Source organism: Diadema antillarum, unplaced genomic scaffold (genome assembly GCF_040938485.1).
Source record: "Diadema antillarum isolate AM-2024a unplaced genomic scaffold, OU_Dant_1.0 seq00001481_RagTag, whole genome shotgun sequence".
Taxonomy (NCBI): Eukaryota; Metazoa; Echinodermata; class Echinoidea; order Diadematoida; family Diadematidae; genus Diadema; species Diadema antillarum.
In genome coordinates, this window is record NW_027272220.1 from 138,820 (window position 1) to 165,921 (window position 27,102).

At 38.4% G+C, this 27,102-nt stretch overlaps 2 protein-coding genes across 2 annotated transcripts in view; one reads left to right on the forward strand and one right to left on the reverse strand.

Annotated features, from left to right (window-relative positions):
* The first annotated feature begins 3,120 nt into the window (after window positions 1–3,120).
* Window positions 3,121–14,509, forward strand: LOC139709928 (placenta-specific gene 8 protein-like). The gene is made up of 5 exons (XM_071621883.1): window positions 3,121–3,210; window positions 4,978–5,056; window positions 5,820–5,886; window positions 7,544–7,683; window positions 14,017–14,509. Exons 2-5 carry the CDS (start codon window positions 5,003–5,005, stop codon window positions 14,122–14,124), a joined length of 369 nt encoding a protein of 122 aa, XP_071477984.1. The 5' UTR covers window positions 3,121–3,210; window positions 4,978–5,002; the 3' UTR covers window positions 14,125–14,509.
* A 7,793-nt stretch (window positions 14,510–22,302) lies between these two features.
* LOC139709929 (RAC-gamma serine/threonine-protein kinase-like) overlaps window positions 22,303–27,102 on the reverse strand; it is a 99,532-nt gene continuing 94,732 nt past the window's right edge. Inside the window, exons 12-14 of the mRNA XM_071621884.1 lie at window positions 26,999–27,086; window positions 26,212–26,314; window positions 22,303–24,018 (exon numbers count right to left, since the gene is read on the reverse strand). Of these exons, the coding sequence (XP_071477985.1) occupies window positions 23,936–24,018; window positions 26,212–26,314; window positions 26,999–27,086 (274 nt within the window). The 3' untranslated portion in view covers window positions 22,303–23,935. The remainder of the gene's footprint in view (window positions 24,019–26,211; window positions 26,315–26,998; window positions 27,087–27,102) is intronic.

Genomic DNA, 27,102 nt, shown 5'->3' on the forward strand with positions numbered 1-27,102 from the left:
TTGTTCGCTCGTTGGTTACTTTCATGACTTTAAACATCTAATGGAACGATGAAAGAAAGTGTCAAGATACCCTATCCCTCCTGTACGCCTTTATCCATCGGTTACCACGTATTCAGATATTTCCTGTTCTATTTGTTTCCTTTCACCTCCCTGACAGGACTTAAATCGCTTTAGTTGTCAATATATAATGTTCGAACGCACATTATCACTGATACCAAGCGATTCATGAGACGGAATCAAAGACAGCAGCATGTATGCAGGGCTTGATACTATAGTGAATCGGATAATCGGATAGCCCTGTGGCCCGGGGCCACTAACAATTCATGTTTGGCCACTAAGTTTCCAAAAAAGATGACCCGATTGGGCACTAATGATTCAAAATGGATCGCGATGTTTCCGTTTATTTCGGGCCACCAAAAATTTTAGAGTGGCCCGAATGGGCCACCAGAGGAAAAAAAAAGATACGTGTCGAGCTCTGTTTTGTATGCTAGAGTATTATTATCATCGATTTTCGTTATAAATTCATATTCACCAAATAGAATAAGATGGAGAGAAGCAGTCATTGTATTCACACACTATGTTTTAAGCAAATATTTGTTCTAAATGTGTATTATTCATATAAACATAATCTTACGTAGCGGTACTTCTATGGTGTGATGTTTCAAGAGCCATACCTTATGTTCAGTATTGTTGTAGTGTAATAATTGCACAGACAAAAGATAATTCTTTATATAGCTTTCAATTATTCACGTCTTAATGTAGATACCTATTGTAAATACATACCCATGCAATAAAGGTTTATACAGAATACCAATACTTTTACAGCGATATTTTGATAATTCTAGTTGGGTAGTCACGTTTACGGAGTGAGTGTGTGCTTATAGGAGCGTGTGTGTGTGTCATGGTGTGCGTACGTGCCTGGGTTTGTGTTTTTGTTTGCGAGTTAACCAATATCAACACAGTATTAATAGAAACTCTCTCTATGACAACGTCATTTTGACTCGCTATTTATGGCGTGAGTATAAAGCAGCAGTTTTGGATCTGCTCCTGTCTTCATTGTCACGTAGGCTGACGAAGTATCCAGTGAACGTCTAACTCTGTTCAAAGAGAGGACAAAGTAAAAAGCCAATTTGAATCTAAGTTCATATTTCGAATTGAAAGAGCATTGCACTATTACTTGATACTGCACTATCAACTGAATGATGATGATGATGATTATGATCATAATGATAATGATAATGATGATAATGATAATAATGATAATAATAACAATAAGAAGAACAAGGAAAAAAAGAAGAAGAGGGCAGAAGAAGAAGAACCAGAAGAAAAAGATTACAAGTCTGGAGATTAATGATGGGCCAATCCCATCAATAAGGATGTTGATATTTATAGGGCCTAATATAGACAGCATAAATCACCTAAACATACTAGCTTATCAGAAGTGAAAGGGCAACAACAAAGAAAGCACAAAACTACACAAAAACAACATTGAACATGTTTTCAGGTATAGATCTGAAAAGATATAACAAACGTAATGTCTCCGACGGAGATTTTAAGCAAAGATTTTTTTTTAAACACAAATGAAAAAACTGAAACGATGGAGTGATAATTTTTGTACTATAGTAAGTGTAATGATCGGAGCTGTGCTTTGTTTGTTTGTCTGTTTTATGTAAATAGCAAGTAGAGGTGAGTCTGTAGCACGAATAGATCGCATTACCCAAATTTAAACAAGATGAGATAAGTATAGGCACGCAATTATTTTTCTCAATATAGCATTTCGAGTCAAGTACTGAATGTACAGATTCGAAAAATACATTGGATATCTGGGCTTTCTTGAACCTAGCTAAAGCAAACTATCGAGGAACATAAAGAACACAAAGATCTTAGACTATCCTCAACAAGAACGCCTACAGATTTAAGAGAGGAATTTTCAGGAAAGTTTTATGAGGTAGCACAAAATTGGAAACGGTCAAATGAAACTGATAAAAACTACACAAAATATTCCCATGCACGGAGTCTGTTGTTGGTTGCGTGTTCGTTAAACTGTACACCCTACATCGTCGAGAAACATGATTGTGTCTACTTCGATGAAAAGGAATTGGATTGTTTTAACACATTGAAAATAAAGACAATAAAATCGAAGGAACATCTTGTAAGTCAATATCTGATACTAGATCCACTTTGAGTTTGTAAAGTTAACACCGTGAACTTGTGACGAATTTCTACGGGGTATGATAAATTGGATGGTTTAATGTTTGAAATTTTAATAATGCTGGATGTTTTTCTCACCGGACCTGGTAACAACGAGACATTAAACAAGAAAAGCTGTCAAGCAAGCGAGCACTGCAAGAAAGCAAACTGTTGCTAAAATATGACACGTTTCATCACGTGGAATCTAGGTTGAGTGCACTGGAAGGGGAAAAAATCTCGTCAGTCTTTCAAGATGGGGAATAGATCAACCGTCACTGTATGTTCAAATTCTACAATATGCATGCTTTCTTGACAAAAGATCGCCTAAACAACAAAAAGCTTGCTTGAGGCTTGCCTTACCTAGCAGCAACCGATGAATGTCAAGTCATTCTTGCCTAACAAACCTAATGGACCGTTTCGGTATGTACAAAAGCTTCCCTGAACATCGACAAAGCTTGCCCTGCCTCTGGCAACAACTAAGGAACTTAGTTGGAGGGAACAGGTGAATGAAACGGTTCGTTACCAGGCTGTTGTAGGAAAAGAAACATCCATGAACTGTAATACTTTTCTTGACAGAAACGGTCTATCGTAGGGATGAAGTGAATTAACTAGTTGAATTCGTCCCTATAGACTGTAGAAAAAGAAGCATCCATACATTTTGATACATCTAAGAAACGGTCTATCGGATTTGAATAGTTTGGAATGGGCGAAACTCATGCTGGCATGACACAAAGCATCAAAAGCACACTCTTGTTTCTTTTATAGAAAGATAGACCGACCACCTGTATTGCATATATATTTCAGAAACCAGCATTCCTTCACAACAATTGATACTGTTACTGTCACGATCATGCGGAACGCAGGGGCTCAATAATGTTACTTGTTATCATTGTACACGCACATTCATTCTCGGCCCTGTGGAGTGTGGTATCGTAGAAGTTTTGAACGCGTCAACACAGTGGTCATTTTTCGCTGGACGAAGGAGCCCTTCTGCACAGAGACACCATTTTGTGCTTGCCAGTGAGTCCTAAGATTAATTGCAGTCATATCGTGCAGAACTGATAAGTATGGATAACTGTGATTTTGAAAGTATAGACTACATTAATGTTGGCGTCGTGTGGTGTATCGGCATAGAGTCTATATACACCATGTATACACTTTAACTTTGACGTAATCTGTGCTTGCGTCATTTGCCCTAATACGCTCGATGGGCAAATCAAACGAACATAGAACTCTGTCTGAGTAATAAAATTTAATGCTGATAAGCGTGGTTGCGTCACTTTGCCTTGCATTGGCCATTGTATTTAACTAACAAGTGAATTTGCCACAGAACTTGCATTCTATATTTGACTGCAGCTTGCATTAAAAAGTTTTATTCACCAATTACGACTATTATTGATTTAACAAGACTGTAAATTGATGTATCAGATACAAAGCAAGAACACAACAAACACTATTACTATCAAACTTTATGAATGTGCAATGTTATAATACCTTAACTAGTCATGTATAATGTCACACTGCTAATTCACACACTCGCCATAGTAGACCTACTTGGTATTGAAAGTGCAAATCGAACGCGAAAAGTCATAGATCTACATGCCATCAATAATTACGTACAACGAATATTCGTCGCGTCAGATTTTGATGTTTGCAGTCTACTTTCTATGTTGACGAAGTTCTCTGTGTTTGATCTTTGCTATCAAAGGTCGTAAAAACGTCAGTCCATATGCAGTTGTTAGGCATGGAGCAAATATCCATTTATCTTTTCTTTTACACCACTGATTTCACTTCCTTCAAAATGGAACAGATTTTTTTTTTCAATTAACAACAAAAAACCAACGTTTTATAACATCACACCTTTTGCATTGTGTACCGCGCTGATTGTTGGTTATTGAGCTTGAAAAATACATGAATAACTTATTTTTCCTCTGCTTGTGTCTCTTTATTTGCGTGTATGTTTAGCAACTGACTGAACACAGCAGCCATCTTTCTTTGTTGTTGATGTTGATGTTTATAGTTTCACTTTCTTAAGCGACGGACCTTCGCTTCTCGATTTAGATTAAAAAAACCATCAAGGGAGATTTAGCAACCCCAAATCTTTAGGCTGCAATTTCGGGGGATGGGGGAGGGGAGCAGGTATAGGTCATGTGAAATTTCTTTTCCTTGTGGGGAGGCTGTAAATTATTATAATTTTTTTTTCTTTTGAGATGGCACTGGTAGTGTAAAACGTTCTAATTTTCAGTCACATACTAAGTATCACTCACCAAATAAAAGCGTCGCACAATCATGTGTAGGATGATTATGATATTTCATGATGACATTCTCATGATCAGCGAAAGAAACTCGTACCCCTATTTACTCAAATTTTTTATTTGATTTCTATTTTACATAATATGCAGTTTCGTTTAATAATATTTGTGAGCTCGTATTACTTACGCTAATTCTTCACAGGGCATCGGTGTTTTTGTATTATTTTCTATTTGTTTCTCATTGCTATGCGTGTGCGTGCAAGGGTTTCGTCGTCTGTCATGCACATTGGCTTCCTTGCGAATTGTTTGCGTCAAAATACAGTTAGAAAAAATTAGATATCATAACAATAATATAGCGTTTAACCGATCTTTTTTTTTTCAATGACTGCATGTAAAATCAATTACAATGTATTCTCTTTGTGCCCTTGCAATAACTATGGGAGCTCGTCAGCGAAAGTCTGGTATCATTATTTCAGTTTCAGCACCTTGCTTGACTCATTCATCACTCAGCTACACTTTCTTTGAAATCCTCTAGTTGGCGCTGTTCGCAAAATATCAACATGACAACAACAACGGTCGTCACTACTCAGCCGGTACCGGCAACGATATCGTCGGTGAGCTTACTTTGGATGATAAATTATCTAGTGTCTTTTAACTGAGCGCGTGACTTTATTTCATGTTTTCAAACTTATGGACTAATTGTGTGAGGTGACTTATGGGCGTTATAATCTTTGCAGCATGTTCATAATCACGTGTATATATTTCTTATTTTTTTAATCATTTCAAACGCAAAGCTTATCTTTAAGAAATGTATTTATTTAAAGCTGATAATACATGTGAAAAAGAGTTTCGCGTGAAAACTTTTTAATCTAAGTTTAAATTCTGTAATCTAGATTTTAATCTAAATTTAAGTTCTGGAATTTTTCTTGTGTATATTGATTTTGATGTGTATTATGTGCAATTCTTTTAATGTCGGAAATACAGGGAACAAACTAATTCGTGTTCAGAATAAATCATTTTGATTACATTTTCACATTTTTTTTTTAAAGTCCATGACTGATTGATTCGTATAAGAAAGTATTTTTTCTCCTCCTGAGTTGATCAATAACGTATTGGATGTAATGAAATTTAACATTCAATTTACCTTTTTTTTTCCTTTTAGTTGATTTAGTCCAACTAAATAGATATTTTGGTCATTTGATTGCAGAAAGTGGTAAATGCCTGGACTGTCATTCACGATTTTCACTTGGCCCCTGTAAGAGAGCTCTTTCGTCCTTTCTTCGCGTCCTTTCACCCTATCTCCTGAGTAATGCTGCAATATGTCTGCTTTTATCCTTCTCTTCGTCCCTTCACCCCTCCTCTCCCCATCCCACACAGACTCGCTATGCCACGGAGAGGGATTGGCACAATGGTTTATTTGGTTGCTTCTCGCATTGCCTATCATGTAAGTCCTCGAATATCATAGAAATCAGTGTTGAATTGAATACATTAAAATCTTTTCATGCTAAAATCTAATCTATGAATAAGCATGTATGTACGTCAGTTGTGATAATGTGTAATTGCTAGGGGTGTGCGGCAGAGGAACGAAATTCAGGAATCCTTAAAATATCTTCTTTAGAAACAGAACTGATAGTGCTGTGAATAAGTGCATTGGTGACTGTAGTTTTCAAGTTCGCTCATGGCGGATCGGGCGTAATCCTTCGAGGCCCTATGGAAGAAAGAAAACCAAGTTGGGGCCCAATTCTCACATTTCATCTTCTTTTTGTAAACGCATGACAAATTTTCATAAAACTTGGCAGGTATTATCATTATAAAGAGGGATAATGTTGGTACAAATGGGCACCGTGCCCCACTTGGGTGCCCCCAAGGGACTCAGAACCCCTACATTTAGAGAATCATCTAGAAATCATCTGTAAAAACAGAAATGACGGAGCTAAAATGCTATTAGTACGTGCGTTTGTGAGTGCAATTTCAAGTTTGTGGACGCCATATCGGGGTGGGGCCCGGGGAATCAAAGTGGGAACCACTTTTTACGCTTTGATCTTCATCTTGAAAACGCATGGTCAAAACATTGTCATCAAACTTGGTGACAATCATTATCGTTCGGGAGATTAGAATAATATGTCGGCCATATTTGCACTTACAGAGACTATGCACCATTTTGGGTGGCCAGAGGACGAAGAATCCCCAAATTAGAGAATCTTTGAAAAAAGAAATTAATATAAAACTAGAAATGCTTTGAGTAAATACATTAGTGAGTGTACTTTCAAGTTTGTTTATGGCAGATCCAGGGTTGGCCCCTTGGGGTTGGGACCAAACTGGAGGCCAGCTTTCACATTTTGATCTTTTTTCTTCTTTTTTTTTTTTTTGAAAACACATAGTCAAATTTTCCACAATGGACACCATTTTGAAACACCTTTTCAGCATCTAAAATAACCACTGGCAATTGCATTCAAACCTTCATAATGCGTGGATTATATTCGATAATCAAATTACATTATATGTATAGGATTCACCTATGGGCTACGGTTGAAATTTCGGATTCTTTGAAGTTTGAGGAGACTGCATTGTATTTTCCAAAGGGGCGCACCCCGAAGAAGACGAAAATTTAATGTAATTTGCTGAGTGTAGCCCATCAGTAAATGACATATGTGATGTATCTTTTATCAACAAGACCTTACAAAAATTACACATAAGAAACTTGGGAAAGTGACGCTCCGTGTCTGTTAATCTCAAGTTTCAATACCCAGTCTTCTGACGATTGATTCAAAACATCGAGCAATACGCAAGCTTTCAAATCCAGTGTTCCGAGCATAAACGAATAGTTGAACCAGGGAGGTGGAACCACCTCCCCTGTTCAACTGTGTTTTTTGCAGCACCATGATAAGCCTTCCGTGCATCAGTTGCCACAGACATGACATTACATCATATTCTTTCAGTCCATGGTAATTTTTTTTTTCCTGTGATGTGAGCCATCCCTTGACCATTGCATGGAATGAAAGTTTTCTTGATGAGGGATGTGGGTTGTTTCATTTCTCTTGTTGCATTTGCAGGGATTTTGTTTTTTATGTTGTTGATGGGAATTTTATGTCTCTCCATAGGTGTGTCGTTTATGTTCTGTCCAGTGTGCTACATGAGTTACGTGGCGACACGGCTGGAAGAGAACTGCTGCCTACCATGCTGCGTACCGTGTTACATCGTACCGCTGCGCACCAAGATAAGGACGGAGAACAGAATCCGGGTAACTGCCGTATCCTTCTCATACCTCTCAAATTTAGATTTTAGGGTACGGAAACACTTTAACGTTTAGACCACAAAAAGACAAGGCATAGGATGAACTAGGATGAATTTGATGATGATGATGATGATGATGATGATGGTGGTGGTGGTGGTGGTGGTGGTGATAAAGATAATAGTAATGATGATTTGTAATAACAATAATTTGATTTGATTTGATTTTATTGGTTCCTGCATTATATCATTGCTCGTGCAGATACATGCACATATATAACATATACATTGATGGTACCATACATATAAATGGATATACATTAACATTAGTTGCTAACAAAGTAAGTTTCTTCATTACTTATACAGCAATACAGTTTCTTCATTGCCTTTACAATGTACAAAAGAACATATCAGCGATGCAATGAATAACGCAGAAGGGCTACAGCTTAAGCAATGCTTGATTTGCATGCAGCCCTCGTACATAATACATAATATATAGGAAAATAGGGGAGGGATGACTTGCATAGAGATAGGATAGGAGAAAGGAGAGGGGAGAGGTCTGTCTGCTTTCGCAAATACACAAAATTAGATCACCTGGATTACTGAATAGTAAAGTATTTTCTTACCGAGGTACAGGTGAACAGTTACAGGTCATGGTCGGTTACATAACATTACGCAAGAAATTCAGGACGGCGATAATTCCACGAGGGAATTTCATATACAATACAATTGCAATGACATTATAAGATCACTGATATCCAGAAAGCAGCATTGTCTTTACAGCTTTCTTGAAAGAATACATAGACTTTAAAGTTCGAATTTCTGAAGAAAGAGAGTTCCAAATATCAGGTCCAGTGTGTCTGATAGATTTCAGAGCCATCACCGTTTTTGGATTTTGTAGATGAAATTTATCAGATTGCCTTGTGGGATAAGAATGTATATCCTTGTTTAAATGAAATAATGAGACAAAAGAAGATGGCAACTGACCGTTATACAAACGAAACATAAAAAGTGAATTTTGCAAAAAATTAATATCATTTACCTTTAGTGTTTTTAATTCTACAAACAAAGGATCTGAATGGTCCCGATGACCTGAATTGGTACATATACGTATAGCTTTCTTTTGTAGAAGCAATATACTGTCAATGTGACTTTTTGCAGTTGCCCAAACAATGTTACAATATGAGATGTTCGATAATATCAATGAATTATAAAGCATAAATAAAATATTCTTTGGGACATAATACTTAAGCTTACAGAGTATACCAACGTTACGAGATACTTTATCTGAGATGTATTGCACATGAGCATTCCATTTCATATTTTCACTGATATATATTCCAAGGAATTTGACACTTTCTTTTTGTTCCAATAATATACCATCCACCATGATATTCAAATGGTGCATTTCATTGTTATGCTTCTTATTATGAAAATAAATAAAATTTGTCTTTTTTAAGTTGAGTGACAATCTATTGCTCTTAAACCATGTAGATAATTTCGGCAATTCAGTATTAAGAGTTCTTAAAAGCGACTGAAAATCAGTATTGGAACAAAATACATTGGTGTCATCGGCGAACAGAATATATTGCAGTAACTTAGTAGAATTTGTAATATCATTTATATACACTAGAAATAGTAGTGGTCCCAATATCGATCCTTGTGGGACGCCACAATGTATGGGTAAAACTTCAGAGTTTACCGATTCATAGTATACGTATTGCTGTCTATTTGATAAATAATTTTCAAACCATTCCAGTGGAATGCCACGAACTCCATAACAATGTAATTTGCGTAAAAGGATAGTGTGATCAAGAGTGTCGAATGCCTTGCTTAGGTCCATGAACACACCAATGACATGTTTTTGTTCAGCTAAGGCAGTCGACACTCTGTCATACAACTGGGCTAGTGCCATATCAGTAGAATGAAATTTCCTGAAACCAAATTGGTCATGGTTCAGTATATCATTTTGTAACAAAAAATCATACAGTCTGTTATAAACGAGTCTTTCTATGACTTTAGAAAGACTAGGAAGAATAGAGATAGGTCGGTAGTTCGAAACAAAAGAAGAGTCATCTTTTTTGTATATTGGAATAACTTTTGCAATTTTACATACGTTCGGAAATACACCAGTTGACAACGACAAATTACAAATATGTACTAAAGGTGTCAATATACTCCCAACAATTTGTTTTAAAAGGGACGTGCTCATTTCATCATGACCACATGTATAACTTGATTTTAGAGAATGCACAATATCAAGGATCTCACTAAAATCCGTTGGTTTAAAAAATAATGAATTATCATTTGACGTGCCCAAGTACTGCGAGAAATCTGTCTGTGTATGATCAATCTTAGAAGCTTGACTAGGACCAACATTAACAAAGTACTCATTAAAACAACATGCTACATCTTTAGGATTACAAAACGTTTGTCCATTATTCGTAATTTGAGATGTTGACACCTTCTTTTTCTTACCAATGACGTCATTAATAATCTTCCAAGTGGCTGACATTTTTCCAATAGCATTTTCAAAAGCTTCCGCATAATACATTCTGCGGGAAAGCCTGATAATCTGTGTAAGTTTATTTCTATACGATTTATATCGATTAACATTATCATCATCAGGATACCGTAAACTGTTTTTATATAAAATATTTCTTTTCTTAATGGAACGGAAAATTCCCTTTGTTATCCACGGATTTTTTATTTTTTTATTGTTTTTCTTTTCAATTGTGGGGATATGTTTGTCAAAATAAGAAAGGAATGTATTCCAGAAGGTGTCATAAGCAATGTTTGGGTCTGCAGAAAGTAATACATCATCCCATGTTTCCGTGATTAAATCATCATTGAGTAATGATATATTTTTTAGTGTGAATTTCCGCTTCTTCTTACGTTCTTTTTGCTTAACATAAGAATTCTGTGTGTCGCCACAAATGAAAAATATAGGTAAATGGTCAGAAATATCACTATACAAAAGACCAGATTTCGAATAATCCGTGTCAATATATTCGTAAAAATATTATCGATCAACGTTGATGAGTTGACCGTAATTCTCGAGGGCTTATCGATTGTAATATTACAAAAATTTGCTCGCAAAATATTGCACAATTTATTTCTAAGAATGTGCTCTTCTCTCAAGAGATCAATGTTAAAATCACCCATAATATATACATCTTTGTTTTCTTGATTAATCCGCTCTAATAAAACATCAAAATTATCCAAAAATGAGTTACTATCTGTATGAGGGGGCCTGTATATTACACAAAGTAATACATTTTTTCTATTATACATATTAATTTCAACACATGTGCAATCAATTTCATTTCCATTGTATATCAAATCAGGCCTTTCTTTATACGATAACGTGTCTGATAGGAACAGGGCGACTCCGCCTCCTCGTCCGCATTTCCTATCAGAACGGACAACAGAATACCCATCAATGTTATATAAAGGGGGAGATTTGTCGTTAAGCCATGTTTCTGTGATACCAATAGCGGAGAATTTCATATTTATCATAGACAATAATAATTGCATGTTTTCATAATTTCTTAACAGACTGCGGGCATTGACATGACTTGTAATAAACTGAAAAAATGCTCATTATCAATAAATTCTGAATTGAACTCGTCAGGTAAATAATACCGACATTGGACATTTTTATGTAAATATAAATCAATTTCATCCATATTTAAAACAAGAACAACACATGGACCATGTCAAGGTCGTGAACATTTGCTTAAGAATTGATGAAAGCAGACAAGAAGAGAAGGAAAGAATAGAGCAAGTCATACAGAGAAGAGATTGTTTACAAATTACTCTCGTGAGTAGTGGCCGCATCGGACAATTGAGATCTCACAACAGAGATCGTTGCTATATCAACTCTCCCTGTAGACAATATACATCAGAAGTCAAATGGTATCTTTGGAAATATTCTATATACACAATATACATCATACACAATGAACTATAAACTCATAATATTTACACATTCGCGGTACAGACTAAGAGATTGACAGAGAAAGAAAGGCAGAGAGGTGGATGATCGGGGAAAGATAGAAGTAGACATAAAGAACATGATTATGACATAACGAATGAGTTATTGAGAAGCAATACCGTACTCATACCGAAGTGATCTAACTGGAGGGAAGGAAGTTGTGCGGGACTCCTGTCCGGTTCCTCCATTTCCCAGCAAAGAAGCGAAGCTTCACGCCGTTCTTGTAGAGCTCCTGACCGGCCGCGGACCACTCCCTCTTCTCAGTCAGATCGTCAGTAGTGAGGTCATCTGTCATGAAGTACGCTTCCTTCGCGAGCTTCAGGCGCTGATTCTTCATGATGTCGACTTTCTCGCGGTACGACAGGGTTTTGAAGAGGATGTGCCTGGGCCGATCCTTGGTCGCTTTTCCATCACGGTGCGCTCGTTCTACTTTGATGTCAAGCCCAAACTTCTCCTTCGCGATTTTCTCGACGAGAGCTGGGCAATCCTCGTCGCCGGTGGTGGACTCGGGTATGCCCACGATGCGGATGTTGTTGCGCCGTGAAAACCTTTCGCTCTTGTTGATTGCCGAGTTATGCTTCTCCAGTTCCGATCGCAGGGCACCAACCTCCTTTTCCATCTCGCCCATTCTTTTCTCTAGCTGTTGATTCCTGGCCTCTACCTCCGTCACTCTCCTGCTCTCAAACTCGATCGCCTGCCCCAGATGTGTCTCCACCTGTTTGATGTTCTCTATCAAGGATTCCACAGCTTTCTTTATCATCCGCTCGAAGTTCTTTGTTGCTTCGTGGAAGTAGCGGGCAATTCCTTCTGGTGAAGTTACGTCAGCTCCATTGTCATGCAAATCTCTTGATATGTCGGGCACGTCAATGGTATCGGATGCCAAGGGTGCTGCCGCTGCTGCTGAAGTGGTCTCGGGATGGTTGCTCACCCGGGGTGGGCTGGCGGGCTGAGCTGTGGAGGCTCGTCTTCTTGATAGCGGCATAGAGTTCTTCGGAGAAGGAAGAGTGGCGCCGCGGTTTTCCACCCCAAAATCACTCTTCCTGTCTTGCTTTGCCTTCCTTGGCAGCACCTTCCTTGTCTGGGTACTCATTCTAATAAGTTGGTATAGCAGGAGTTGTCAATATCAGTATCCAAAGATAGATATCCAAATAAGATTCGGGAGAGGTGATAAGGTGACGTGTTACTCGCTGGCGGCCATCATTGCGTTATAATGATAATAATATGATCCTTTATGATATAACAACAATAATTATATTACTGAATTAGTTTCAGTAGTCTCAATCATCATCATCATAATCATAATTTTCTCAAGTAGTACATATAGCTTAATTCTATCTATTGTTATCGTTTTGCAATTAATCAGTGTAATGGTAGCAATGGTAGAAAGCAATGGAACAACAAGCTTATAGCTTGATAACGTCCTCGCCTGGATGTGACATTATGGTTTATCATGCAACAAAAATCAAAGAGATACAAGCAGAATATAGGCTGACCTGAACATATAAACGGAGTAACAATATATCACAACAGGCTTCTGTGCACAATCTCCCAACATAAAGGACGATGTCAATGTATATGCTTCGTGGTGTAAGTAAATTTGCTTCAAACAATGTGTATGATGTTATGATTATACACTGTATTGTCTTGTATAGAGGTATACACTTGACACCCCCGCGGAAGTTATAACATATATTTCCTAGTATGCAGCGCTAAAGGAAACATTGTCTCGAGGGGAAATATTTCCCAAGGGACCGACAAGACTAGTGTTATACAACAACGATAGACAAGGAAATATTTATGGTTTACATGAACACATCATTTCATAGGCCCTTTGGCAGCCAGACAAATGATGTGACGTTACAGCTCGCAATAAAACTATATCGATCCTTCCTGCATTAGTCAAATGACTGCTTTATGAACAATATTACTGACCAGAACTTATGTTGACCATTTGATATTGATAATTAATCTCATTCTTGTGGTGTGCCATATCGCATTTAATGGAAAGTCTGATTTGCGTTTGAGGATAAGTGCTATAGTCATGAAAGAGGCAAAAGACCAGATCTAGTCGAAGAAAGATGAGAATAACACGGATTTTTTTTTTTATTTGTCAAAAATTAAGGCATGATTGTGATCTGCTTATCCAAAGAAATGTGTTGAAGTTGGCCCTTTTATTCATTCACTGTTTTGTGTTGTTTTTGCTCGTTTAAGACAACATGCATGGGAGGCCGAGGCCGTCTCGTAATTCAGCAGCGATTTACAGAAACATCAACATTAACATGGTAGGTCCCATATGCACATACTTTATACTAATTTCGACAGCAATTTCTACCCGTTTTCTCACAGGGTTCCATCTGCAACGACTGCCTCGTGGGGCTGTTCTGTCACCCCTGTGCCATCTGCCAGATACATCGGGAGAACATTTACTCCAAGAAGGGAAGAGTGGTCATCTAGCCGATTATGATGTCGCAATGCCCCACATCCTAGCGTCGACACATGGTGTGTTGGTGTTTTGGGTGGTGTTGCTTCTGGTTTTGTTTCATATTCGTTGGAACATAAATGAGATGCAGTTGTCAAGGATGTAAAAAAAGTAAAAGAAAAAAGCAAAATAGAATATGAAAAAAAAAATGAATTCGAAAGCTGTGAAGTTTACGAATTCACAATCGATTGTATTATCGCAATATTGATATACCATTAAGGTGTTCGTTGTTTTGCTTTCCTTCGTTTTGTGTTACCTTGTTTGTACAGACGATGTAATTTCCAAAATTTGATGAGGACTCCCTTCTACTTTTGTAAAGATGTATGATACTGATGACGGATCCGAAATTCTGTTCAAAAGTGAGCCGAAGCATCTAAGTGAAGTAGATTATGGTATCGTGATATTAGTAATACAGTAAAGTGCTATACATTCAATTCACTTTGAAAAAAAAAATGATAATGATAATGAAAACGATAACATGCGGAGGTCTCAAGACAACATGAGTAAAACTTTGTTGTTTCTGCTATTTCCATAATCATATGGGGTAGAAACTTGGAATAGCACAGAAAAATAAATGTCACTCGCCAGCAATAGCATTTCTGATGTAGTTTGCGTAGTTTGCGATGATCGTGATCATGATAGTGTCGTGGATTACATTGCTACGCGGTATGAAGTTGTTATGTAGTTACACTACGCTTGTTTGAAAGAGAGTGATGTGGTGCAATGTGGTCGATGAATGTATCATGTTGATGAATGTTTCATTTCATTTAGGGGCCTGCACATGTGATCTGTCGTTGTTTTGAAATGATAAGACCTAGAGAGAAAATTTACGGAAAGGAAATACCCGTGTGCATGGTATACGTGGGTCGAGTTTTCTGAATACCAGTTTTGTTGATAAGCAATGTTCGCCCTTGTTATCGGAGTGTCGCCTGCCCAGCACTTCACGCTAAAAAAATATTGAAAATAATATCGAAGAATAAATATCGACACATTGTGTGCATATAACTGTTATTTTGTCCATTGTGTATAATTTTAAACAGTTCGCAGAGGATTTTGCCTGTTACACCTGAGATACCACTTTCACTGTTTTCATGACATGCTTTTTACGTTATCATCACCTGTCTAGTTTTTAAGTAAGAGGGGTGTTACGGCACATTTTGGTAAATTGCACATTTTGGTGACTGCGCATTTTAGTAAATTTACCAAAATGTGCAGGACATTGACGGCACATTTTGGTAACTTTCTGCTTCTCCACAATCATCACAAAAACAAATTGTAAGTACAGTTGGTTTTTGTCCCCACCGAATGAGTTCGGCAGCCTAAAGGCCGCGTCACACCTTTCCGAGCAAGCTACGCGGGCTTGTTGCGAATAAGATTTTCCAGCACGCAGGAAAAAAATTATCTCGCCCGTAGTTGCCCGGAGCTGCGCCCGCAAATCCGATTTACCTGCAGCCAAGTTTTGAGCAGCATCTCGCAGGCAACTCCCACGCAGGTACTTCGCAGTCCCCGTATGCGGTCAGCGCGGCCAGGATAATGACATTCTGTCATTTCTGTTGGACTTTTGCCTTCCTTCAGATGAATTTCTGAGTTGTTAGCCCCCACGCGCCTGGCACGCAGGTCACACGCAAGACACCCGCAAGAAGTACATAAGTAGCACGCATCCATCGAGTAAGACACATGCACAACTCCCCCAAAGCCTTGACCGCCCTCAGAAATTGTCCGGTACGCTGGAAAATCCTCACACACAACAAGCCCGTGTAGCTCGCCCGGAAAGGTAAAAAGGATTTGCGTGCACACCTCCGGGCGACTACGGGTGAGATACGTGCTAGGTACTGTTACGTGCAGGTCTTCTGCGGGAATCTCGAGCCCCGTGTAGTAAAAATTGTTCTTCGCAAGTCGCACTCAAGGCTTGCCAGAAACAGGTCGTGTCACACCTTTCCGGGCAAGCTACGCGGGCTTGTTGCGAGTAGGGATTTTTCAGCACGCAGGAAAATTTTCTGCGGGCGGACAAGAATGTTTACGAGTTTTGCACTTGTGTCTTATTTGCTAGACGCGTGCTACTTACCTTCTACTTGCGTGTATTCCGTTTGACCTGTGTGAGAACTTTGAAACCAATCCGTTTTCTGTTACGAGCGACTTACGGGTACTGCGAAGTACCTGCGTTGGAGTTGTCTGCAAGGTACTGCTGGTGTTCTGCGTGTACCCCCGGAACTCACTCGCAACATACATGTATTTTGAACATGCTCAAGGCCTTGTCATACCGTATTTGGGGAAGTTTGACTTACGGGGAAGCAAATTTGCTACCCGGAGCTCTCCGCAGTTGGTCCGCACCTGAGAGTACCTAGCGCGTATCTCACCTGTATTTGCCCGGAGGTGCGCACGCAAGTCCGATTTACCCGCAGCTAAGTTTACAGCATGACCAAAACTTTTTCCGGGTGAGTCGTGGGAATTGCCCGCAGAGGTACAGGCAGAACGCCAGTAGGAGGCCCTTAGCGGCAGCACCTCGCAGGCAACTCCCACGCATGTATTTCGCAGTCCCCGTATGCGGCCAAATCAATGACATTCTGTGGTACATGTACTTCTGCCATTCCTTCAGAGGAATTCCTTCACTGAGTTGTCAGCCCCACGCACCTGGCACGCAGGTCACCATACCCGCACGAAAAGCAATCGCAATAGCTTACTTCAGCTCGGGTGAGCTAAATAAGTGTCTTGCCTGTCTTTACTGCAGGACCATAAATATCACCTTCAAGCCCATCCATGGGTTTTTAGTTCAGTTACCAAAATGTGCAGATTGTCCAAAATGTGCAGGCAAATCCACTTTTAACTGCACATTTTGGTAACAGTTGATCCCGTCAGGTAAAGGTGCACTATCGGCACATTTTGGTAAATTACCAAAATGTGCAGTTACCAAAATGTGCCGTTTAACATACTATTAGTGACGCCACATTTTGGTAACTTGCACATTTTGGTAATTTACCAAAATGTGCCGATTTACCAAAATGTGCCGTAACAACGGGTTCAGACTATCAGACTATGATAAACCCTTTACGAGGCTTCTGTGGCCATTCGAGCGGACCCTAAAAAAGCAGCCCTTTTGTGTGTAAAGACAGCGCTACCACCACAAGTTGTTGGCGGCTATATGGTTTTTAATACACCTCCATACCGAACTTCAATAGAATCCGTCGAGAAACGCCACCAGTATTGCGCACACAAAATGTGACGCGGTGGCGGAGTAGTACTGCTGAATCCAAAGTATCCCAGAATACAACCTCCGATAGACTGATGGTAAATGTCCCAGGGGATAGAACTATGATGATTAAAGAGTCTCCTAGGAAAGAGGTTAATACGAAGAATACAACAATTATTCAACTACAACTAACGCTACAGCTACATTGTACAGGTATCTATGTACGTAGAATATAAGCATAAACTATCCGATAAACAGCCCCCCCCCCCCCCAAAAAAAAAAAAAAAAAAAAATATGCAACTCTAGATAGCCTGTTCTTATCAATCAAACCACTTCCGACACGATTCTGAAATCCCCTCAAAGTTCGTTGTAAGATCTGGGAGGCGTTATTCAAGGAGTGGGAGCTCTCTACGTACCCTCGCAGTTCATGCAAACACATGTTTAAGTTCTGAAGCATCAAAATGGGATGTTTAGCATTCCTCTATATGCTTTGAAACATGTTACAAGACGAATTTGGCGACTTGGAAAAGATTGCATATTTCACTAAGTAACAAGCTGTATTTCAACGTAACTATAAACATTTTGAATTGAACACTACAGTGGACTCCCGTTATAACGAAGTCCTTTCACGAATTGTCATGATCACTGGCATTCAGTGCATATTGTATACAAGAAATATTGCATGCATTTTAATTTCGTGTATCTTAGCTCTCGAAATTCACGAAAAATTAATGTACGCAAAATGTTTTTGTTTTACAATAAACGAGATCCGATTTGCTTACACGGGGCAGGAAGGGCTCGGATAAGCTTAGCTTTCCGGATGCTTGCTATTTGTGTAATATGATTATGATAAACTTATGTAGGAATGTATGTACAACGTATGTGTATACACAGTATAAACATACATACATGCATAGGCCCTATATACATTTTTATATACTTAATATACTGTACGTTGCTCATATTGTTTATAAATACATCTATTGTGGGAATTTTTTGTCGGTTATCACACAATTAAATTTTACCAAACAGCGAGACTACTATCATGGCTTTTAAAAAAATTCTATCCAAGATAAGTCAACACAAGAACTATGCAGATTATCATTATAATTCCTCTACAACTTCTTTAATTGCAATACGCAAGAAAGTCTGTTGCTGGAAATAATGAGTTAATATATCAGTAGCCCCAGCATAGCCAATCCCCCCCCCCCCCTTTTTGTTTGCATTAAATGCCAGACTTCCTTGTCTAGAAGTGTTAATTAAAAATCTGCAATATCATCAAAGCATGATTCATTGACACCAACAAGTGGACAGAGATGCATACAATAAAACACTGCATACTCTGGGTCGATTCGGTTCATTCAATTTTTATTGAACATTATAAGATGCACAATATACACATCCGAGATATACCAGGAGCCACAGGAGCACAATATTACATAACTTTTTCCTTCTCTTTTTATTTATATTTATACATCTCTCTCATACCTGTACAGTGCTTTTTTTTTCGTAGCTATGCATGCCTTTTTTTTTCTTCTTCTTCTGCAGAATAACCTGAAAAAACATTTTTGCTCTGTCTTTATGTTACAAATAAACAACACAAATCGAATATTACAAAAACAAAAGCTGTCAAAATTCTGTCACATGAGGGAGCTTTTCAGATCCCCAGAGTTGTGTCTTGGTTATGACAAATGTTACATAGAGGACAGGGAAAAAATAAGAGGAAGTAAAAACGGTTTAACTCAGTTTCATATATCAGGGGGAAAAAGAGAACAGACAGACAGATCCCAAAATAGTTCAACTGTACAATATTTTAGTCCAACTCAGCTATTTCAATGTCTGATTTGGTGATTTGGCGATTGATATACAAATACACTTTCAGCAGTTGCTTGTAACTTGTAAAACCAACATCAACAATGCGATGGGTAATCATCTTGAATGATTTTATCATCACATGGAGGAGTGCTGTATTGACATGACATATGAGATGTTAGAAAGAAGAAGAGAGAGAGGAAAAAAAAAACATATCATCATCAACATTTTCAATTGGGACCTTGTGTGGAAATGTCACTTTGGCAAACATTTCCAGGCCACATAAGATTTTTTCCCCCCCAGCAGAACTAAACATGAAACATTCCCACGTGCCATGTATGCTATGCAAAGATACCACACACGTGGCTCAGAGTGACATCTGTAAGTACATGTTGCACAGAGGGTGCACACACTCGGTGGCATCAAGGGAAGCATTACTGGAGTTTAAATTCAAGGACAGATTACACTGGTCATACTTCTTCAGTTGATCAACAAGTCGTTCTCAAGGGCAGAAATTTTCTCACATTCACGTCAGAGGTGCGCAGAATTCAGAAAGAACATAAGCACGGCATTGTTAATCCGTCAAAATTCCCAGCACAGAGTCTGCAAGATTGAGACTTAGCATACCAAAAGTAGTCGTGATGAGGCCAAGATAAAAAAACAAACCTGCCAACCCTAAAATTTAGTATGTATAAGAATAACAGGGAGAAAATAATGAACAAATAGAAAATTTCACCAATCTTCCATACATTACTATTAGCAGGTATTGACAAAAATAGGAACATAAGGTTTAAGTGAAGCTTCTTCTATACTAACAGGAATGTTCCTATGACATGGGAACAATTGGCAGGTATGAAACGAGTTCGACAGTGGGGAACTTGCTTCAACCAAGCATGTCAGTGTAACATATTCCTCATGCAGTATTTTCTCCCTCACTTTAAATTCTCTCTCATTTCTTTTGATTTGTGTTTTGGAGAAAGGGAGGGGGATTCTGCTCCCCATTCTAAGGTGCTTCTAATCTAAGCCATTCCAAAAGGTATTCAGTGAATTTAATCAATGCTACGAAATGGTCATATACCTACACGTGAATCCCATGATATTGAATACTGATACAGCAAAATTCACTTTTTGCAAACAGATTTTGCAGCCACAAATTGTGTAACATGCATCTTTAAACAGCTGGGCATCTTGTGCACTTTGCATATGTTTGGTGCATGTTGCATGCTCACCACTCACACAAGAGGTTATGAGTTATAGACACTAGCTGTGTACTGTTCGAGAGGGCAAATTTCACTCAGTAGGTTGAGGTATAGCTACCTCCCAGTCATCATCACACAAGATTTTAGGACGACGAACTCTTCAGTTAGGATTGTCGAATAGGTGACTCACATATAACGGGAAGGAAAAAAAAAAAATCAGTTTTCACTTGATATGGTGTATTGCCTGTCCTTCATAAAGCGAATAAGATACAATCTTATCAACCATATAAAGTCAGAGAATTGAAATTACTAGTTATGAAATACACATATCTACAAAATTGGTATAAAATTTGGCATTCCATTGATTTGACACCAAAGTATGTTAACAAGATGATATTTCTCATTTGTGAAGTGGGTTGGACTTGTAGCAGTCTCTAATTCTTCATGTGTACAATTATGTTGCAAGATATGGGTGTTTGTCAAGACAAGGAAAATTCAGCTGCCCCAAGTTCCTCAATATCATGGGGTTCACCTGCAGCACTGTAAATCACTTGAAGTCCCACCCTTGAAGTTTTTGTCTTCATCAGCTGACATCTGAAATCACACATCTGTTTCTCTTTCTGGAAGATTTCAGAACACCAATGAGTGTAGGAGCCATACAAGGACAAAATGAGGGACTGGATTGATGGTTGGCCATGAAATTTATAAATCATAAAGCTGCATTAACCAACAATTTTGTGTAAGATGATGATTAACTCTGCATAATAAAGTGTCATCAATAGATGTCTTAGCTGTCAAAAATGCTAAGGGCAAAAAGCCAACAAGTGCAACTGATAACATGATCTCAAATATGCCTTGTTTTTTTGTCCTTCCCGCAGAGACTGTAAAAAAGAACAGAGAAGAGTCATGCATATGTCCAAACAAATGCATGCAGATTAGTTAAGATCCATAGGATACCGTGCTCATCACAAACCCTTGTATAGAGCACATGGTCTTCCTGTTCAAACACTATGCTCAAAGCCATTCAAACCCTTCTGCACTGGATACACCAGCTGAGATATATGATGCACAGCTTCGAAGCAACATGCCTGACCGCTTCCACATTATCATCAATGTATTCATAGGATGAGATTTTGTGACATACAAAACTGCTCCATGCCACCCAAATATCCCAGCACTACTCAGTGCAATTTCAGAATGACACAATTGAACAGACACTTGTTGGCAATGCATCCATCATTCAGGTGAAGAGCCAAATCACCCTCACATTCACTAAACTAGCCAGCAAAGCATCCTGTCATTCTAGAGAGGTTGGCTTCCTTTCATTTTATAATTAGCTTATCAAAAATTAATTTTCCTCCTTGTGAAGTTACGGGCCACAGACATAAGGGATTCTCTGAAAAAAAAAACCCAAACAAACCAACAAACAGGATGATAGGTCTTGTAAACTTTGACCATAAATGCATGTCATACCATTGTACTCCACAACCATGATCAGATCGTGCAACACTTGCAAAGGGATCCATTTGCTCGATAGAGATTAAATAAATATAACTTGCGTCACATTTTCACCCTATGTAAATACATTGCTCCAGATTTCATTCTTATGCAGGCACAACAAAAGTATAAAAGTCAGTGTTCCTGTACAAAGATGTATTGATGCGCAATGAAAACAAAAAACATGGTACTATGCCCGTCCATGAATTTTGTGTGTGGATGGGTGAGCCATTTCACTTACAACTAGCTGCAATGAATAGCAATCTTACTGATCAAGCTTTTAGACTCTGGTGTGATCATGTAGTTAGGTGTGGTCTAGTTTTCAGAATTGCGGAAGTGTCCTAAATGTTGCTTGACCACAGTAGAACTGGTCATTCTATACAGGTTTTTTGTGACATTCTGTGTCAACATTGAAAAGATGAAATATCGAAATATCTATTGAAGAAGTTTTTGCAGTGACTTTATCTTTTAATTTTTTCCTTCCTCACTTCACACCCTCACACCAGACTAATAGGAACTGATGGATACAACTAGGGAACACAAAGAGAGTGAACTTGGGAAGAGAGAAAGCGGGAAACAAGAAAGTAAGAAGTGTTTAAAGAAAAAATAAGAGACTCAAGTTTCAATAAATTATCACAAACAAGCCTTACAGGTAAATTTGTTGGTGGTTGGGATGTTGGTCCACAAAGTTTCAGCAGCTTTCAATTCTCACTACAGTGCAATTGACCAATATCCTTGTGCAAGTTCAAAACCCATAATTTTTTTTTTTTTTCACATATACTGTACATATCACAAAACGAATACACCTATTACATCTTTTAATATAATTGATCTCATTTATATATTTCTTTGTTTTGCAGTTACTTTTCCATCTGTTTTTAAATGTTAACTTAGTAACATCTTCATGTACATACATGTATGTATTAGTTTATTCCAGGCTACATTTTTCTTAATCAATATTCCTTTGTACAAATGACTAAAAACCAAGAAACAGATTCGTTGAAATTCACGGGTCACTGAAAGTCAACACTCTTCCTTGAAGCCAAATGTCAACATGTGAACTTGTGAGTTTCTTAGCTCCCCTATGCCAGTTACTCTCCAGTTATACCTGGTTAATAACGTCGACCATTACTTGTGCTTTCCACATACATACTGTCAAACGATGTTTGGTACTTGTTTTTTGTTGTTGTTTTATTTTGGCAGTCAAAAAGGCGCAAACACATTTTCTATTTCCTGCAACTTTGTTGCTCGTCCAGTCCCAGCTTCCTGTGTGTTTTTCCTCTTCATCTTGGATTTTTTTCCCTCTTTCTCTGAATGATCAAAATCACGTTCTGCGTTCTCCCAGACAAGAGTCAATGTGGCAATGACGAGACAAGATGATGCACGAACAATTTTTTTTCTTTTTTTTTTCTTTTTTTTTTTGCTTGGAGGCAATGAATGCTCGTAATCTGTGCTGGGTCAAAAGTGAGGATGGGGAGAAAGCTCCCGACGCCGGGACCATCCGAGAGCGAGGTGGGTGTGGCCAATAAATAGGAGGGAGATGCTGTTAAACTGCTGGGATCCCCACAGTCTGGATTTCTCGTTCCCCACGGCAACGTCTCAGGGCAGGGGCGTTCCCCTGCTCTTCTTTGAGTTTCATTTGGCATTGGCAGACACGACTCCATGAGTGGGTGAGTGACAGTGTCGCCGTATGTCTGCTAAACTTGCATGCCATCAACAGCAGAGTCATGTGGAAAGGCAAAAATTTCAGGTTGGGGAAAAAAAAAAGAATGCTCAGTAGGTATCTGGATTCCCGTCTGCAAACGATTTCTTGAGCAGGATTCAAAACATGTGAGCATTTTCACAAACTTTCTGTCAGCTTTAATCCAGCAGCAAACACAGTGCATGCGCGTCGCAGATGGCTTCATCGAAACCTGCTGACTACAATCAATCAACAGTGGAGTTTTGAGGACACTGCTACAGCTTGTTCCCCTCGAAGGCGGAGAGGCAGCAGCAAGTTTTAAATAGATGAAGGAGGAGCAGAGATTTGGGACAACTATATGCCATGGTGATGCATGACTGCGTGTTGGGTAGCAGCGGTAGTGACCAATCTCATTTCTGCAGTGTGACATCATCAGAATAGGAGAATTTCTCAAATTGTGACTGATCATCGTTGAGGTTGGCTGACAAGGTATCTGAATGATGGGGGGGGGGGATAAAGATAGAATATAGTCAGATATGAGTTACATTGTCAGTCTTTACATAGACATGCATCAGATTGAGAGGCAATCTATCACACAGCTCATCATATTGCAAACAAGATCTAAAGTAGACATTAAATGGTCCTGATGTCTTCTGAATCATATCAAAGTGTTCAGCTACAAAATGGTCTGAATCAATGTCAGCTGTGTTCCTATGGTCGAATTATATAATCTCCTTGCTTTGACGGAAACGTCATTCAACCACATCACAGATTGTTCTTATATTTGAGATGAATTGATATGAACACAACTACAAATCCTATGTAATAATGAAAGCATTAGTGAAACATTACATCCAGTATCTTTCACACAGATTGAGTTACACATTTAAAAAACAAAAACAAAGCATTGTTCTGTTCACACCATTATCTTTTGCATCCAATGTTGTCAAAATGCCATAGACAATAACTTTTGAATAATGTGCATGATAATACCAAAAAAATTCCAAAAAAACCCCAAACAAAACAAAAACTAAAAAAAAAACTTCAAGCAACACAAAAAAAAACATTTTAGCCAACATAACATTTATAAGTACTGCATGGTGATCAGGAAATTCCATAAGGAACAGTCACAAACTTCATGCAAGTACAGTGCACTCCTGTTATAATGAAATTCTGGTTACAACGAAGTAAAAATTCAGGCTGCAACATTATCCGTTCTTTGTATTTTTATTGTTTATTTGTTCGGTTATGACAAAATTTTGATATAACAAAAGGAAACTGCCAGTCCCAAGGACTTCGTTATAACGGGAGTCCACTCTAGCAAGAACTAGAAATGTCGCTATGGCGACTGATGCCTCCGCCATAATGCATGATTCTCCCAATAGGTGTAGTACAATGTCTTTACAATGTGTGATGACAGTTTCACATAACTGGCAAAATATTGAAATGACAGGTTTGTCAGAAATATCTTGAATGTTCATTTTCCTTGAACTGGATTTGCTATAATTGTCTAAGAGTGCAGGTACACATATTTGGGAAATTGAGGATTTTTATTTGACTTCTGACCGACCCTTTTATAAGTTTATGCATTGAGTAATTCTCAAGGTATGAAGAAAGAGTGTAATTACAGTATAAAATAAATTTTTCCCCATCTAAACCTGGCCTTTGACCCTTAACCTTTGACCTTTGACCTTCTGGCTGGAAATTCCCAGAGAATCTCCATTCGGTAATACATGTATATATCAAGTTTTAAAACTAATAATGCAAGCATTGCATATACTAGTATATGAGGGAAATAGTAAAATTTTGAGGAGTTGACCTTGACCCCCTGACTATTGACCCATGACCCCTAAGTTCCCTAGATAATCCCTGCCAGTCAGTACATGCGTATGTACCAAGTTCCATGAAAATACATTGAACCATCTGCGAGAAAAGTGAAATTGTAACATTTTCACCTAACCTTTGACCTTTTGACCTTTGACCTTATGACATGAAACTCTATCTGGAGAATCTTTACACAGTAGTACATGTCTACACTAAGTTTCAAGAAAATACCTTCGGGCATTGCATAGATATGGGGGAAATAGCAACATTTTTAGCATTTGACTTTGAACTTTTGACCTTTGACCTCTTGCCAATGTCACTAAAATCTACTCAACTAATTGCCTTATCATACATCATCCTTGGACCAAGTTTGGTGAAAGCTGCTTCATCCAGTTTTGAGTTATCACGTAAACAGATAAATTTTAGGATTTGACCTTGATCTTTGACCTTTGACCTCAGTCCGATTTCACTAAAAAACTAATCAAGTAATTGTCCCATCATACATCATCCTCGGACAAAGTTTGGTGAAATTTGCTCGATCCAGTCTTGAGTTATCGCGTAAACAAATACAATTGCATGATTTGACCTTGACCTTTGACCTTTGGCCTTTGGCCAATTTCACTCAAAATCTAATCAAGTAATTGCCCCATCATACTTTATACTTGGACCAAGTTTGGTAATATTCCAGTCAATATTACTCAAGTTATCGCGTAAACGAATGCGGACGTACGTACGGACGGACGGACGGACAACCCGAAAACATAATGCCTCCGGCACCACTTTGTGGCGGAGGCATAAAAAAGGGGAAAACTTATCCCTTCTTCTAGCCAATCTCAGTGGGAGCAAGTTGTGTGCTACTCACTTGTTCCTGGTGGCGTGAGCCTTGGTGGTTCTGCAGTGAATTCGGAATCAAAATATCTCGTATCCGTCTCCGACACGATGGTGGGCTTGAAAGGAGGCGTAACCTGGAGATTAGTGCAAAAAGCAAGAAACAGCTTCATTCCAGTGTCGAAAATTTTGGGGGACAGTCTTTTGAAGGTTTAGAGGTGATGAAGGACGTGAAGTCGTTTTCTAGTTTGATAAGAAAACAAAGTGGGTATGTGTTATCTATTCATTCATATCTATTCATTAGGGACTTTATCATGAATGCCTATTTATGCATACATATCTTATAATACAAAAGAATTCTTGAATTATCAATTTGTTCATATCGTGGGTTGAGAACCAGAAGGGCTTTATCGCAATTTTGGGGGTAATGAGTTATTGGTATCATGTGGTACAGCTCCATCTCCTCTACATTATGGTGTCAATTTTAACTATTTACATTTTTAGTAAAATGTTAAAAATTAAAACCACAAGGGCACTATTTTACTCTTTATTTGGAACAATGCTAAAAAATCTATATACTTTTGATTAAATAATCTTATTTTTCATGAAAATTGATTGTTCCCTTCTTATTTACGCTCAAATCTTAGAACACAATAGGGCCCTTCTGGTTCCCAGCTGACAATATTTATTTTTCTTTTTTCATTCAACCAGAAGAATTGAAGAAAGAAGAATACAGAAGGAGGAGAAAGACAAGGAGAAGAAGACGAAGAAGAAGAAGAAGAAGGACATGATGATGATGATGAAGAAGAAACAATGCTCACCCTCTTGTGGTACAGGTCATCCCAGTTTATTGAGGCAAAGAAGGGATGTCCCATGATCTCCTTGGCATCATCTGGGCCACACCCTAACCTGTAGTATGAGATCA